General features: G+C 42.4%; 1 protein-coding gene across 11 annotated transcripts in view; it reads left to right on the top strand.

The window, feature by feature from the left end:
• Znf236 (zinc finger protein 236) overlaps positions 1–17,141 on the top strand; it is a 133,308-nt gene extending 116,167 nt beyond the window's left edge. For 10 of the 11 annotated variants that reach the window (XM_087191043.1, XM_087191040.1, XM_087191029.1 and 7 more), the window contains 5 exons: positions 71–202; positions 6,120–6,317; positions 9,254–9,383; positions 13,099–13,275; positions 14,863–17,141. In XM_087191043.1, coding sequence (XP_087047169.1) covers positions 71–202; positions 6,120–6,317; positions 9,254–9,383; positions 13,099–13,275; positions 14,863–14,984 — 759 coding nt within the window. In that variant the 3' untranslated portion in view covers positions 14,985–17,141. The remainder of the gene's footprint in view (positions 1–70; positions 203–6,119; positions 6,318–9,253; positions 9,384–13,098; positions 13,276–14,862) is intronic. The other variant, XM_087191035.1, reaches the window with a different exon arrangement.
• The last annotated feature ends 212 nt before the right edge of the window (positions 17,142–17,353 follow it).

The raw sequence follows: 17,353 nt of genomic DNA, 5'->3' as shown, positions 1-17,353 counted from the left end.
GTGCCATAGACCTTTTACTACTTGATTTGATAATGCCATAACTTCTAAAACAATAACTATCTTTTGCCAGGGTCAACAATTCCCAGCATTGCTCACGGATCCCTCTCTCTCAGGCCAAGGAGGATCAGGCTCACCACAAGTTATATTGGTGAGCCACACCCCACAGTCATCATCGGCCACTTGTGAGGAAATAGCTTACCAGGTACTGAGTGCCTTTTCTTCACCTGCATACACTCAGAAGAGATGGTGGTAGAGAGCCACGTGGGGGTTCTGGACAAGTGGAGCTGACCTTGGAGGGAGTTCCCAGCCCAACCTTGAGCAAAGAAGGGTACAGAGCTCTGAGGGTGGATGATGAATCTGAGGTCATAGTCTCTGTGATTTGTTTTAGGAGGTATGGTTTACTATCACAAACTGAGGTGGGATGCTTCATAATGTGACATCTATCTTAAATTTGTTAATATCTTATTTGCCTTCTGATCAGACTTCATATAGCCATTTATTCCCATTTAGTTCTTACAGATTTTTGTAACACCTTTGCTTATTCTTTTCTCATTGCACTTTTTCATTTGCATATGCATGTGTATTTGAGTAAGACCTGCTTGCCTGCTCACTCTCTCTTTTCTCTCCCTCCCTCCCTTCCTTCCTTCCTTTCTATGTTTTTTTTGACAGTGTTTACCATGTGCCAAGCACACTTCTAACCACATTTTTATTTAGGTCTCATGTTAGCCTTGTATGTATTGTTACAGTTGGGTAAATTGAGGCATAAGACACAGAGAAAAACATAATTTGCTTGTAGGGAATCAAACCACAGTGCTACTGCTTTGAGCACACATTTGGGTAATTCTTCAATAAGATTTTTTTTTTTTGGTACCGGAGATCAAACTCAGGACCTTATGCTTGCAAGTCAGGAGTGGTGCCACTGAGCTAAATCCCTAGCCCAAGATGATATATATATATATTTTTTTGGTACCAGGGATGGAACTTGGGACCTTGTGCTTGGGAGGCAGCCAGCGGAACCACTGAGCTAAATCCCCGGCCCCTACAATGATAATACTTCTGAACTTCTAAAATCTAACAAACTAGTAAGAGGAAATGAAGACTTTGCTTAAGAGTTGAGGCAGTGGTTTTTCACCTGGGGTCAAATATGCAGACGTCTGTGCTCAGTTCTTAGTGTTTAGTGTCTGCTGTTGTGTCATTTTAAAAATATATGTATATTAGCACAGATGGTGGTGGTCAGTGATAAGCATGGAGTATTTGTGGCTGGCCTAGCTACCCAATGTTCACCCCTGACCCCAGGTTAAAGCCAGCCATCCTCTATAAATCACATTGTTAACGTAAACTATTGCACATGGCCCAAGGGCAGGGTATGAAATACACTCTTAGACTGGAACTGTAGCTCAGTAATAAAGCACTTGCCTAGTATGTGTGAAGCCCTGAATTCCATCCCCAGCAACATACACACACACACACACACACACACACACTATTTTTGTGAGCCTGTAGCAAGGGCTTATAAGTTATGTTCCAGAAGCTGGTCAAGGGTAGCCCTTCAATTAGCATGTACAGTTTGAGACCCTCCAAGCCTGGTGAGTTAGCTATATTTCAAACTCCCTGATTGCCAAACAGAAAAACCATTGACTTCATCATTATTTCACCATCTTTAATCTCTCCTTGTCATACTTTTTGTAGTGAGATCTCATTAGTCTCATAAGTTGTGCATCTTACCCAATTCCTATATTAATGTGGCAAGTAAACAAAACTAGTTATTTTTTATGATTTTTTCCAGTATTCAATTTAATATAGTTACAGTGATTTTATAGAGTATTCTTGTATTAAAATTAATTTGAAATTTTCTCATTAAAGTGTCCATTTGAGTAGTATGTGGTAATGTAGTAAATATTGAAATTTGGTCTAGCTTGTGACTTTTTTCCCAAAAATTAAAATGGGCCAGGGATTTAGCTTAGTGGTTTCATCACCTGCTGTGCAAGCACAAGGACCCGAGTTCAATCCCCGGTACCAAAAAAAAAAAAAAAAAGAGTAAAAATGAAAATGTTAATATCAAAGTGAAGCACATAATGAATTAGCATCAGTGAGCAATCTAACAAGAATATCCTCTTAGCATTTTCTCTAAATTTCACCTATCAGGGCACAGCACTGCTTGTCAGCATCAGTTGGTTTTAATCACTGTCTGATTTAGCCCTGGTGCTCTCCTAATGCGTGCAGGTGTGTATGACCCTGGCTCAGGCCTTCCGACACCTACCTGGCTTTGCCTGTGCTCATGCCTTTGGCAGGGCACAGGTGGGTTTATCTGAACCCATTGTGGAGATGGTCAGAGCTCTGGACCTGCCTTCTGGCCCCATGTGTATACATCCCTGCTCCTATACTTTGTTGCTAGGGGACTGCAGGCAGTCCTAATCTGTATGAAGTCCCATTTTTAAAACAGATCATTAGCCAGGCGCGGTCGCACATTCCTGTAATGCTAGTACTTGGAAGGCTGAGGCAGGAAGATCAATGTGAGTTTGAGGCCATCCTGGGTTGCACAGTGTGAACTACTGGGTTCCCAGCCTGAACTACATAGTGAGACCCTGTCTCAAAAACCCAAAAAATAGGCTGGGGATTTAGCTCAGCGCCGTGCCAGCCTCACAAGTCCAATGTCCTAAGTTCGATCCCTGGTATAGAAAAAAAAAATCCAAAAAATAAATAAAACTGATCATTTTTGAACTAACATGTGAGTAGGTAAGAGAGATCGGATGTGTGACGCGCCTTGGTCTTGAGCACAGGCTCTAGAACAGAGTGGTTTCAGCTGATGGCAGCTGCGAATGCTGCTGTCATGGTTTTTACACATGGGGCCCACCTGACCTCTAGTCAAGCCCCTGGAGCCAAATGCTTGGCTTGGCTTGGCTTTTAAAATGTTTTTTCTTCATGCTTTATGTGAAGAGAAATCCATACTGAGCCTGGCATAGTCGTGCATGCCTGTAATTCCAGCTACCCTGGAGGATGAGACTGGAGGATCACAAGTTCATGGCCAGCCTGGGCAACTTAGTAAGACCATGTCTCAAAAGAAAATATAAAAGGGGCTGGGGATATAGCTCTGCATTCCCTGGGTTCAGTCCCCAGTACTGGAAAAAAAAAAAGAAAAGAAAAGAAAAGAAAATCTGTACTGAGATGACAGTATGTATACTCCCAGTGTAAAATTGCCTCTAGCACAGGAGCTGTAGATAGACTGCCTTCTTACTAGCCTGTCTTTACAAAATCAAAGTAGCTGCTTTCTGTCTGTCTGTTCCTGGGAGGATCCAGAGACCATACATATAGGGCCGACACTTTGAAGCTAAGCTAGTGAATCAAGGAGACTTTATCCAGCAAAACCCTATCTTCTGGCAGTTGGGCCACATTACATTCACTCTGTCACATATTTCCCCTCTCATTTTTTCACACACTGCTTGAAGGCACATTACCCTTTTTTGAAATTAATTTTTCTGCAGGAAAAGAGCAGACACTTGCTGCCATATGCCTGAGGCTGACTCTTTCCTGGGCACTTGGTATGTATTATTTAGCGTGGACATCACTTCAAACCTGTGACATGTCCAAGCCTCACTGCTACATTTTCCCCAGGAAATAGGGAACTGTGATGCAAGGATAGCTTTGCACGACAAAGGTGCACTGGTCAGAGCTAGGGCTACCTGTGAACCCAGGTCTATCTTACTCCGCACAGAATGCAGGTCTAGGTCTTTAGGCTGAGTTTCCTGTTAATTGGAATCAGCTGGTCTTCAGTGGGACCCTCTCAGTGAGAGGTTAGGCTGTTGGAGGGAGATTTGGGGTCAGCAGGGTGGCAGAGTGTATATCTCACTCAGGAGCTTAAAAAACACATTACATTCACTCTGTCACATATTTCCCCTCTCATTTTGGCAAGTATGCTTTCAGCAATTTTCTGCTAAAATTGAATTCACTCTGTGTTCTGATTTTCATGTACACAGTTGTGAAAATCAGGAGAGCACTGATGATTTGCTTCACGGTAGTTGTAGAAACGTGACTTAGAAGTGTTTCTGATGTGATGGTCTACTGATTCTTGGTTACGCTAACAGTTATTTTGCAGTACTTTTCAAAGTTTAGTTTGTCTTTGAATGAAGTAGTATATTATTGATTTCTCATGAGTGAAGTGTTTGATTCAGGAAGTTATTCTGTATTTCAATCATTATAACTATAATAAAACTATACCTCTTCAACTATTATAACTCCATATTTCAAGTGGAGACTGTTAGGCAGCACTGTTAACTAAAGGTTTTGTTTTAGTTAATGTTCATTGCTTACTCTTTCTTTTTAATCACATAGTTTTTTTATTTGCATTTGTAGGGTGGTTTTGGATTTTTCACTTTTCCAGGGATTTTCAATTTTTTTTTGACTCCCAAGCAACACATTTTTTGCAATGACCTTAGTGCCACATGTGTTTTTGTTGGGTATTTTCATACACAGTTATATGTAGACACACAGGCAGCACACATGTTAGCCAGTTATAGGGGCACCATCTGTCATCCCAGTGCTCTGGGAAGCTGACTCAGGAGGATCTCAGGTTTGAGCCCAAGCTGAGCAACTTAGTGATTGTGTCAGTTACTTATCTCTTGTTGCTGAGACAAAATAACCAACACCCAAAGTTAAAGGAGAAAGGTTTATTTAGTTCACAGTTTGTAGAGGTTTCAGTCCATAATTGGCTAGCTCCAAGGCAGGGTGGCACATGGCAAGGAGGCAACAATTCATGGTGGTGGAAGACAGCAAAAGCAACGAGGGAGAAGACAAGCCTCTTTCTGTCCTTTATATTGTATCCAGGCTACCAGGATTAAGGTGGTGCCAAACCAGTCAGTGTACTGATTTAGTAATCATACACCCTTAATCCCAACAGCACACACTAGATTCAGCCACCTATGCCAGCATGAGGCTTTGGGGGAACATCTAGACCCAAACCATAACAGTGACATAGCAAAACCTTGACCTAAAATTTAAAATTAAAAAAAGGAAAGAGGGTGCTAGGGAAATAGCTTCATACAAAGATCCTAGGTTTAATCCCCAGTACCACAAACAAAAAAAAAGCACTTGCTCTGTGGTGTGACACATATTTAGAGTGTCTTTTCTCTTCTGAGCTTTTCTGTTTTATTCCTTTTTCCCCCATCATCCTCTTTATTTTGTTATTATAGCAAAATTAATAACACAAGAACACCCTGTAGAAGTCATTACTAAATATTTCTTCAAAGTTTAACCACTTCTTCGTGTTCTGGTGTTATGAAATAGTATATGATAACTAGGAATAAAAATATTTCTCATAAATTTTCTTTATAATTGTTTCATTAAATCATCATATACTTACACCCACAAAGCTGAAGTCTCTTGTTTTTATAAGCTAAGTAATAAACCTTTTGTACTTTATTATTTTTTTAAGTGATGGTAGCATCCCATTAAAATGATTAGAAAACCTGCTGATTGGTTGGGATCCACAGTTTGGGAGAAATGCTTTAGTTCAATCACAGCTAAAAACACTGCTGTTATGGAGTATTTATACTGCATTTTGCTGAGAAAGATCTTCTGCCAAAGCAACAGCATTTTTGAAGCAATATTATTGATACTACTCCAGTCTAAAACTACTTCTCCTGATCAGCATCTGTTGAATGTGTGCTGTGTATCAGATGTGTTCTCAGCATATGTACCTTACATGTATCTGGATTTGTCTTCACTACCCTGATAGGTAGGCATTGTTATTCTCCCTGTCATTGCTTCTTCACTGAGAAAATAAGCACAGAAGGGCTAAGTAGTCAGCCCAAAGTGTCCAAGAAGGTAGTGTTGGAGTGAATGTGTACCTGGTCTGTGTGGCTCCAGAGCATACTCACTAACCCTGTTCTCTTGTCTGAGTTTTGCTTAGCCAGTACACAGTAGATTTCAAGAATCCCAAGGCATCAGTGTACATTCTGGTCTCTTATAGAATGTTGATGTCCTTGGTGTCTTTGCTAAGGTGGAAGAATGCCTGGAGTTGATAGCTGCACCTGTGTTAGGTGTGCACCTGTTCCTGTCTCACTTGTCTATCAATTTAGAGATCCTACTAGTCTAGTAATCACAGAACTCATGACTTACACCAGGTGACTGATGTCTCTGCCCACCTGGCCCCTGGCGACCAGCCTGAGAAGGAATGCCCCGCGCACCAGTGCCTGGAGTGTGACCGCACCTTCTCATCAGCTGCAGTGCTGATGCACCACAGCAAGGAGGTGCACGGGAAGGAGCGCATCCATGGCTGCCGCATCTGCAGGAAGGCCTTCAAGCGTGCCACACACCTCAAGGTACACTTCTATGGGACAGCACCCATGGGTCCTGGTAGTGTAAATAAAAGACCCTGTTTTGTCCTGACAAAGAGGTTAGTAATGTAAATGTGTGTACCCGGTTGTTTAGTAATGGTCTGTTGTGGTGTGCAATTGGGTAGATACATATTCATGTGCAATTCAAAATCAGTTTTTAATGCAGATTAAAATAATATTGGAACATCATTTCTCACCTGTCCGGCTGAGGGAAATGTATAAAGCTATCAGCACACATTGTTGAGCTTAGGAGGAAACAGACACTCATGATTGCTGGTGACTATGGCCCAATAGGACTTCTCATAGGGGAATGAGTTGAAATCTACAGAACACGTTTGTGCTTAGCTGGGCAACTAACCCTCAGGTGCCTCTGTAACTTCACAGTGTGTACACACAGGTTCTTTACCTGTGTGGCTTCCATGAGACATGACAGAATGAAGGATGGACATCCCTGAGGAAGGCCCTGAGTGAAGTGGGAAGTGATGAGGAAGATCTCTGGATAGCCATTCAGATGAGGCCCCGTGATGTCCAGCCCAGGGCCCTTCTTTACAAGGGAACATTGAGGAAAAGGGTAGAGCTGGGTTGAAGCTTGGGAAGTGCTACTGCAGCAGGCAGTCCAGGTCATTTTCTACAGTTACCAATCACATCGTGTATGACCTGGCTATGTGGCACTCTCCCTTCCCAAACCCCCTAATCTCCACCACATAGTGAGACAAACATCACACAGTTCCCAGCTGAGAGACATCCTGCAAAATACCTGATCCCCCTCAAAACCATCAAGATCATCAAAAACAAGAAACAGAAGCAACCAGGAGGAGCCCCGGGAGCCATGATGACCAAATGTGTGTGTCAGAAAATGAACTTTAGGAAAAAACTAGTGAAAAGAGAATCAAGTATAGACTTTAGTTATTAATGTATTGATAACAAACATCCCATACTAATATAAAGTATTAATGATAGGGGAACCCAGGAATGTGTGAGAGGTGGCTATATGGTACTGTATACTCTCTGCTCAGTTCTTCTGTAAATTCAAACTATCCCTAAACAGTCTGTCAGTAAAAATCAGTTCTGTGCACGGGAAGACATGACTACACAGCCAGTATGCAGAAAAGAGGAAGTGTGTGCGTGCAGCCTGTAGGCACAGCCCCCATGGTGCTCTCTCTACAGTGGCTGCTGCCCAGGCCACTGAGCAGGTGGGCAGGTGGGTTGGTGGGCTGGCCAGCAGGGCAGAGAGCCCTCTTAGTCAAGTGAGACACTGCTCTGAGAGGACATGTATACATGTGGACCCTTGGGGTTGGTGGCAAGGGTAAGGGTGCTTGTTTTAGTGTATGTACTCATTGTGTTTGTCAGTTTTTAATGACTGTGGAACTAGAAGAAAGAAGAGTTCTATATGAATGAGCAGTTCCTTTCTGAGGAACTGGAATACTTGGATCCTTGCCATCCATGTGCTTTTTTATGAGTGTGGAATAGAGATAGTGGTGTTGGGTGTATTGTGCGCTGGTGCTGTTGCTGGCCTCATCTGGAACTTGGCTGCAGCCCCTCCTTGTGCCTCTATGGAGACCTCAGGTGCCCAGGCACCATGGAGCCTTGATCTTTCCTTATATTTTTTCTTCTCTCCCTGTCTTGAAGGAATCCTGTCTCATTTCAACTAGTCACCCACATCCAGCCAAGCAAGGTCTTACTGTTCTTCTGAGAGAAATGCAGCTCATAAGTGTTTCTTTAAAGCTATCAGCTTAAAGTGACAATGTTCCACAGTGCTATACAAACTTTCCTCCTCTGGAGACAGACTGTAGATTTATAAAAGAATCCATCCTGACCAGTGAATAGCCTGTTCCCCATATACCACCTCAGCATTCCTTTCATTTGGTAGATGTTGAGTGCCTACTGTGTGCAAAGAACATGTCCCCAAAAGCAAATGGCTCCATCCTCAGAAAGCTGGAGTTGTATGTCATTATACTAAGCATGACACAAACTGAGAGGGCAGAAACCAAGGAAAGGTAAGTTCCAGTTGTTTACAGATAGGCATGGTGCAGGGGCGTTACGGTTACTGTACTGGCTTAAAGCACCTCCTCTGAGGCAGTCTGTGTCTGTGATGTGGGGAAGCTCCCTGACCTCTGGAGTTGAGTTTTCTACCTCCCCTTGTGTATGACAAACCTCATAGGCTCTGCTGGGCACTGAGGAGTGGAGGGCATAAAGCTGTGACATGAGGCTCACAGTGGAAGTACTCCACAGAGGTTCTCTTTCCTTTGAGCTCTGCTTTAAGGGAAGAGCATACCCTAAAGACCACTCTACCAGAATAATTAGGCACCTTGTAAAAAAACATGGGAAAATAACCATGGGTATGCTCAGAAGCCTGTGGCATGGCAGCTGTCAGATCTCTGAGAAAAACTTCAGTCACACAAATCCAGGGTTCCTGACAAACCGATAATCACAGAACACTCACAGTGCAGAATGACATCATGGCTGTAGAAGATTAGGAGTTCCTTGTGAAGCAGTAGTCCTTTAACTGGAAGAACCCACCTGAGTTGCAGATGTTTTGATGATGGTCCTGGATCTGCAGACCTCTGCAGAACTAGCTGTGGGCTGGGACGTCCAGGTAGATTTGTGTGTAATGAGGGGAAGCAGAGTGGCTTTGGGGGCTCTCTCATTGGACTCATGATCTGTGGTCTCCTTTAGCCTACACTACACTAAAGAGGAGAAGTTCCTGCCTTTTTGAAATTGTATTAGGTCAGAGCCTCGGTCTCCTTGAAAGCCTGGTGTTACTGCTCCTGGACTCTTGTCTTTGAAAACATAGTCAGAGATGAGCCTTTGGGAGACCCTGGCCGCTGACGTGGGTTTTCAGGGTGATTTGTTTTTCCTTTGGTGTTTTAATAAGTTCTGTTATACTCTAATATGTACTTGGTTTCTGTGTATTCTGCCAGGAGCACATGCTGACACACCAAGCTGGCCCTTCCTTAAGCTCTCAGAAGCCAAGAGTGTTCAAATGTGATACTTGCGAAAAGGCATTTGCCAAACCAAGCCAGCTGGAGCGACACAGCCGCATTCACACAGGTAATAAGATGTGATGTGCTTTTATCTTACTGCTCTTTGAAGTGGACTTCATTGATGGCAAAATAGGAGTCAACCTGTAAATACCCATGTGCAGTAGAATGTATTATTTTCAAAGGTCTGTGAGTTCTATTTCCCCCTAATTTGTTTGTTTGTTTGTTTGGTAATATTGGGGATTACACCCAGTCCTTCATATTCAGCTACATCGCCAGCCCTTTGTGTTTTTTATTTTGAGACAAGGTCTGAGTTGCTAAGTTCAGACAGGAGGCTGCCCTAATTTTGGATCAATTTATTATCTAGTTTTTCAAGTAGAGACTTTGCTATTTGCATTATGACCATGGGGAATCAACTCCCCAGCCCCCCAGGCCTGCCTGCTCTTCTCTTTCTCTACTATCAGCAGACTTCTTCTCTCCTGCTCTTATCACTGCCTATATCTGCTCAAGCTTTTTCTTCTAGAGGAAAAAACAAAGCAAATAAACAAGCCCTCCTGAGTCTTGGCCCTTTTCTCTACTCTGCTTAAATAGTTGTCCCAGATGTGTTCCCAGGACCATGGGTCCTGCTGGCTACTTCTACCAAGAGCTGTGCATTGCCTTGTCCCTCTGCCTCCTCTGCTGAAGGCATCAGTAAGACCTCCCTGTCCCTGTTCAGAGGACAACCAGACTGGGAGACCATGTGACACAAATCTGAGCGTATCATCCCCTTCACCCTTTGGGGGAGCTCAGTACCTTCCTGTATCCCCACCAGGCTATCCTGAGCTATAGCTCTTCCCTCCTGGAGTTCTTGACTCACCCCTTGCTGGGTTCCTACCTCTTAAGGGAACACTGTCTCTGCCTGCAGTTGATCTCTCAGCCCTTCCTCCTGAGTCTTTACAATTCAGTTTCAGGTCAGCTTGCAGAGCTCTCTCTCCCCAGGAGACTTCTGTAACTCCCTTTGTCCCTTTGCAATACAGGACCTCCTGTGCGGCCTCTCCTGACCTGCAGACTGAGCACGAGGCGTCCAGGGCCCTTGTTCTAGGCTATGGCCTTGAGTGTTGGCTCAGATCCTGGCACCCACCAGGTGACAGTGTGTACTTTCTGAAAGAAAAACAAATGTCCATGTTGTAATTTTGTAACACATTTATTCAAAAACGAAGAAAAATAAATTACCTCTTGTCTTTAAAATAAAGCGTGCATTGTGAAGGGCTTGGAGAATATCACTGAATACTTGTTAGCATGTACGTTAGCACAGAGATGAATAGTACCACAAATGCCTTTATAGACCAGAATGAAGATCTTAGGAAATGAACTGTGACCTTCAACCTTACCCAGAGATGAGCAGCTCAGTGTAAAATAAGAGTGCCATGCATCAGTATTTATCTAGATTTGGCATTTTAACATCAATCGCAGGGCCTGTTTGTGTTCTTCGTTAAATATTTCTGTAATATATTTAACACTTAGTGGTTTAATGATATGTGTCTCTGGCTTTAATGCGACCCTTCCATTCCACTTTCTTTAGTATTCACTGCTAATGAAACTGTGGACCATTAAATATTTAAATAGTTTAATTTGATATTTTAAACTTTTTCATATTTCTGTTTGAGCTTTTCCATTTTTTTGTAATTAAGATGATATGCCAGTAAAACCTGACATATATCTCTATAGTTATATGGATCATAAGAACTGATGTTAAAGCTTGAGCAATATTTTAAAAGATGTTTTGATATGAAAACATTCCACTTGATAGCCTGTTTTTAATTAGTAAATATCTAACACCATCTAATATTCCTTGGTGATAAGCAATTTGTCATGTTCTCATTTTGGGGGGAACTACTAGCTAGGGACTGTCTTCCTCTGTGAGGTCATTGAGTCCTCCTTCCTGCACACTTGGCCTGAAGGCATGGAAATGTGGCACCCAGCTGATGAGCCAGCCCATAGTGCTGTCCCTCCTGTGAAGCTCTGGTCCTGCTCTCTTGCTCTCAGGCATTTAGACCAGCATCCTGGGCTGGAAGTAGGCTTCTCCCCTACAGCCTCTCTTGCTTATCTAACAGACTGCCTAACCTCAGAGTAATCTGGAAACATTTTAGACCTGTGTTTTATATCATACCAAATTGGCTGAGATATTAAAAGATGCAAGGGGTAGGAGTAAGATTAGTTTTCTCTTGTTCCATAAAAGATTCAGCCACTTCAAACAGCCTCCTTGGCTATGTCACAGCATTTGGGTCAGCAGTGCAAGTGGGTCTGGTGGGTCTCTGCTCAGGGTCTCACAGGTTGGAGATAACCTTGGCCCTTTGCCTGGATGCTCTGGAGAGGACTTCCAGGCTCATCCAGGGTGTTAGTAGAACCCCTTATAATTGTGGACTGCCCCCAGCCAGAGACACTGCTTTTAAGGGCTATGTGATTATATAATGTAGGAACCACCCTACGAACGTATCCTGACCCGGGGGGTGAATGAGGATTAAAGAAAAAAGACAAAGATAATTTAGAAGAGGAGGACCAGGGGACTTTTGCCTCTAGTGGACAAAGCCCTGATCTGATAATGCTCCTTACTTTGATTAGACTCACCCAAAGAAGAAGCAACCAAGCATGTGAGCCAGGGTTCAGGGAAAGTTTATAAGGTTTCTCATAATTTATAAACTGCACCTGAATGTATGTTTTCTTTAATCAGACTTCAGCTGTAGTAGATTTTCTCCTTGAAAGTGGCTGGCGCTGGTGTGCTAGCCCAAGGTAGGGGGATGGCTTGCTATCTCCTCTCCTGTGTCTCAAGGAGAGTTCAACCTAGGCCTTGGTCTTTACACCTGGTTTCCCACAACATAGGCCCCCTGCTGACCTTGCTTCTTACTCCAAGGCAACTGATGAATGACCTTACATCATCTGTCTCCCTTTGTAGCTAGTAGCTAGTACAGTCAGAGGCATGAAATGCTTGCATCCACAATCCTTAGGACCCACAGAAGGCTTGGGCCATCTTTAGATGTCTGCCCACCTTGGGATGCTAAGGTAAAACCTGATTTGCATGACCACTGAAGAGAAAGAAAACCAGACCCAGCACCACATTATCAGAACTGTGAGACACAGCAAGGGCCCTTCAGGGCACAGTGTGAGGCCCATCTGCACCATGAGCAGGCCATCCTGTAGAACAAATGGGAGAAACCTTGTAGGCAAAGGGGAGGGAGATGCTGTGCCACCTCAGGGGGCTGAAAGGTGGGTGAGTGGGAAGCAGGTCTCCAGGGATGCAGGACTGTTGAGACCCCGCTAGGCCTCTGTGAGATCCAGTGTCTGGTGTGTACAGTGACATTCACCTGTGCACCTCCCAGCAGGCACCAAACTTGGCAGCTCTTCCTTCCACTGTTCAATATCTATGTTACCTTCAAAGCAATTAAATACCACTTTAAAAAGTACTGAGTCATATTTTTAATTCAGTGGATTTGATAGTCTTATGTACTTTGTTTTTGTTACTATATGAAATGTGTTAGAAACATTTTTGTTTAAACCATATATGTTCAACTTTCATTTCTAATTGCTTCTGTGCCTCTCAGTAACTTTTGATAAAAGTTTTATTTTGTGTCTCAGCATGGAGTGGCTTTGCCAGAATCCTGTTAATTATCAGTGTGAGTAACAGCAGCAGGAAGAAAATCACTGTGATCTTTCTAAGAATTGCAAACTTCTTCAGAGTGAACATTTTTCACATGTGCTGTCAAATGTGGTCTTATGAGTGACACAGGTGTGTTGCTTTTCTTGCACAGGGGAGCGGCCATTCCACTGCACGCTCTGTGAGAAGGCCTTTAATCAGAAGAGCGCGCTGCAGGTACATATGAAGAAGCACACGGGGGAGAGGCCCTACAAGTGTGACTACTGTGTCATGGGCTTCACACAGAAGAGCAACATGAAGCTGCACATGAAGCGAGCGCACAGCTTTGTCGGTGAGAGGTCATGCTCTTAGATGGCCTAGGACACTCCCAGTGTCTCCTGTGTGTTCAGATAGCAGTCAGATAACAGTCACGCATTGTATGTGGTACAGCCTCAGTTTACGGGAAGAAGAAAGCCTGGTTTGGAGAGGCTCTGAGTGGTGTAGTCAGGAAGGGGTAGAGCAGGCTTGGAAGCCCATGCTTTGTTGATTTAGTGTGAGTACAGTCCCGCACTACCTAATGACACTTCAGGCAATGACTGGCAGTGTGTATGACAGTGGTCTCATAAGATCCTATCACCTGGTACATCTTAGCCACCTTAGCTCATGTAAGCACACTGGCCATGAACCTGTGATGGCAAAATCATGTCCTTGTCTTTGAGGTACAACTGCATGTACACTGCCTCTCACACACATGTGCACAAACAGAATTTGGGGATATTAAGTTTCTGGTTTATTTTGACAAGGTGACAGGAATATACTGGAAGTAAGGTGACCACTCAGAACCTCGGCAAACACAATGTCTTAAGTAGCTTGTTTCTCACTAGAGCTTTCTGTGGTGAGCAGTCTGTGCCTAGGCAACCCAAGAAGCATTTCCACATATGTCTTCACACATCCTGGAGTCTTTCTCAGCAGGGTATAGGTCAGGAGCTGTTTTAGTGCCCAGGGGTCAGGGTCAGCCTGATGTCTGCATGAAAGCAGGTAGGAGCTACAAGGGTCAGGGCTGGCCTGGCATCTGCATAGCAACAGGGAGGATCTGCAGGGCACAGGGCCAGTCTGGCATCTGTGTTGGGGTAGGGGGATCTGCAGACTCTGGGCAAGTACTCTAACCTGCATTCTTTCTCCTCAGCACAGGCCACATATGGGCCTCCATTTCTCTTTATGATCTACTAACATTGATGTCACTGAAGCATGGATGTCAGGGTGTGACCTGCTACCTGTCTCCCTTGTGTTGCTCTTTGTTTCTCACTCTAGCAGTAGTGTCTTTATTAAACAAAGGAATGATAGTAAGTAAACTGGAGGAGGCTACTGTGGTAGCAGGAGCCATGCAAAGAAGGAGTGTGAAGTATTCTATCACAGTAGATAGAGCCCCTGCTGTGATCAGTGAATTTCACAAGTGTGTTTTTCAATGTTATTTAGTTGTTTGAGATGGTGTGCTCTGTGAATGAAGTTAGGCCTTTATGTATCCAACGGGGTCACATCTAGAGGAATAGCACACCTCATATTGTGGGGACTTTTTGAGGAAGGAAAGAAAGATCATTTTTCTCTTTATCGTGTATCATTGAAAGCTCTAACAGGTTTGCCGTCACTGCTGCAGGGCTTCCTGTTTTCTTCTCTATTAGAAAAGTCATGGGTGGTGGTGTTCATCATTTGGCTCTATATTTACATAGCCTTTATGGGCTTGGCTGCCTGTACCAAGCACTCTACACACACATCACAGAGACTGTCACTAACAGAAATGGCTCTTTTTTTTTTTCACTAGGACAGAAAGGAGACCAAGTTAGAGGTTTCTTGTCTGTGTTTCCCAGGTAGTCTCTACTTAAATGTGAATCCCATCCTGTTACTAAAGGTCTGAGGCCTCCTTCTCTTTGTCACCTTGCAGGAACCTTGCAAGCAGCCACTGTTCCTCAGGAGCAGGATGGAGAGGAGCTGCGGACACTGCACCTGGAGGAGGTGGTGCAGGAGGCTTCGGGGGAGTGGCAGACCCTCCCCAATGTGTTCTGAGGCGGCGAGGCCACCTCCAGGTGCTTCTGGAGCAATGCTGGCAAAGAACAGAGCACTCACAATTTCTATTTTAAAGCTTCGAGTATTAAAAATGTACCACAATATTTTTTAGCTATAAAATTATCTAAAGAATCATTGTCTTTCAGAGACTTATAGCAAAAAAAACTAGGAAAAAATGTAACCACATTGTTCTCATTTGTCTACAAATCACTGAACTCAGGTACTACAATAGTCAGTTTCATCTTCTCCATGGCCAGTGGATCTAGTTAAAAAGAAATTAACTGGATCTTACTATTATTGTAGTGTGATTTCTTTGTATTAGCAAAGACAAAAGTTAACATGAACAAAATATGTAAGATTTTCCCTCATGCTTTCTGTTATAAGAAGCATTGCTTACAAAACAAACACAAGATAGGTGCATGAAGTTCATAAAAAAAATGTCCTAACATACAGGGAAGTTTTTTCACTTTTTACTCTGTGCATTTTGAAAATTAGTAGCAATTGACTTTTTAGCCTACCCTAAATGAATATAAGTAATACCTTGAGAGATGGCTGGACCAATTCTCTCTTCATTAATCCCTAGTTAGAATGCAGGACCTGGGGTGCCAGCAGGGGGAATTGAGGAAACAACCCCCAAGTGAGGACCAGCTGTCTGCACAGGATGGTGACACACTTGCTGCATGAGTCTGATTGGTCATGTGAGTCAGATCCCTGCGGAAGCACAAGGCATAGGCTGCAAGGAGAAAATGGCAGAATCGCCTCCTGGGAGCAAGTGCTGTCCCTGTCCACCTCAGTAAATAAGTTTACTTGTAGTTTAAAGTTAAGAACCTATAAAAACCCCATGATTTCCTCTTCATGCATAAAGAGATGTGTTTTTTATTTCAGGGAATTCTTTAGTGTCATCAGTGGTGCCACATTAGACACGTCCCAAACCAAATCCCACCTGTGCTGGGGCAAAGTGCACACGTCATTCCTGCAGCATTCCAAAGATGGAAGGTTCTCTACTTCATGTTAATTTTCCTTTGAAATTATTTATATGTTCTATATATAAATACAAATGTACATAGACAAATATATGGGCCTCTGTGTGGCTGAACAGTATATTTTGTAAATAGAAACACTAGTCCCCATCTCAGAGAACGCATCCGAGGCTCACTTACCGATGAGCACTTAAGATCGGTATTGTGTTCATTTTATTAATAAATGGGTATCTTTTTCACTGTAACATAGAGCTGGGTTTTATTTTTTTTTTCTGAAAAATAATTGCCTTTATTTTCTCTCTTTGCCTCCTTGGTTTCAGAAGAGAGTAGTTTTATTATAAATATTGTATGAACTTTGTATATTAAAAGAGAAGCTCATTTCAGATTCCTAAAGAAAGAGACATTTCACTGTTATTTTGAAAAGTCATCTTTTGATTTTGTTGTTTTTCACTTTTGGCATTTGTATATAAGTAACATTGGCGGTGACATGAAAACTTTTGTTATGTGAAAATATTTAAGTCAGAAAATTGTTAAATAATATTACCTTTTTCCAAACTACTTTGTGTATTGTATATTTTTTTAAGAAAAGAAAAGCCTTATTTGACTTCTTGTGATACTGGACTCATTATAAATCCTGACACTCCCTGAATGTCAGTGTGTTCACCTGGCTGTGGTAGTATTTTCAGAATAATTGTAATTGTGCAAGAGTTTTAAAGGCTCTGCTTTTAACGCACTTTTTCTTTTATAGTTTTGTATTAAAATATTTTAGAAATGTTAATTTTAGTGAACAGATATCCCCAAAGTTGAAATTATTGGAATTTTAAATTTCTGTTCTTGCTGGGTTATTTATTTTGCTTTTAGCATTAAATGTCATCTCAGGACATCTCTAAAAAGGGGTGTTAAATTCTTAATTGTATAGAGAACATAGTTTAGTGACTGTACTGGTTAATTGTTGTTTAAGTAAGGCCTTAACTGGTGAACCCGAAGCCTACTTTTATTTTGCTTAAAGAAAAAAATCTATCAATAATCCATTTTGTGTCTTTTCTCAATTTATTAGCAGGCAAACAGAAGACATTTGTGTATTATTCGAATTTACTTCCTAGTCATAAAAGCTGCTTCTTTGCAAAAACATTCCTTGGAAATATAAGGTGTTTGAAAAGACATCATTTCACTTGAATCTTTGTGGTTTACAAGATTGATCTTTGTACTTTACTAGTTGATTAAAAAATTGTTTTAGGAAAGAAATTTTTAGCCTCATGAGTAACCAGAGTTTTGAGGGTAGAGAGTTGTATTTTTAGAACTGTCTCACCATACCATATCTGCTTTGGAATAACTATATATGTAAACTGACATTAGAAATATCGGAGGTTCTTTTCCTTTGAAATATTT

The sequence above is a fragment of the Heterocephalus glaber genome, unplaced genomic scaffold (assembly GCF_053883595.1).
Source record: "Heterocephalus glaber isolate CG9 unplaced genomic scaffold, H.glaber_assembly_v1.0 deba00000331, whole genome shotgun sequence".
NCBI lineage: Eukaryota > Metazoa > Chordata > Mammalia > Rodentia > Bathyergidae > Heterocephalus > Heterocephalus glaber.
Note: the sequence above shows the minus strand (reverse complement) of the source record. Positions and strands in the feature narration are given on the sequence as shown.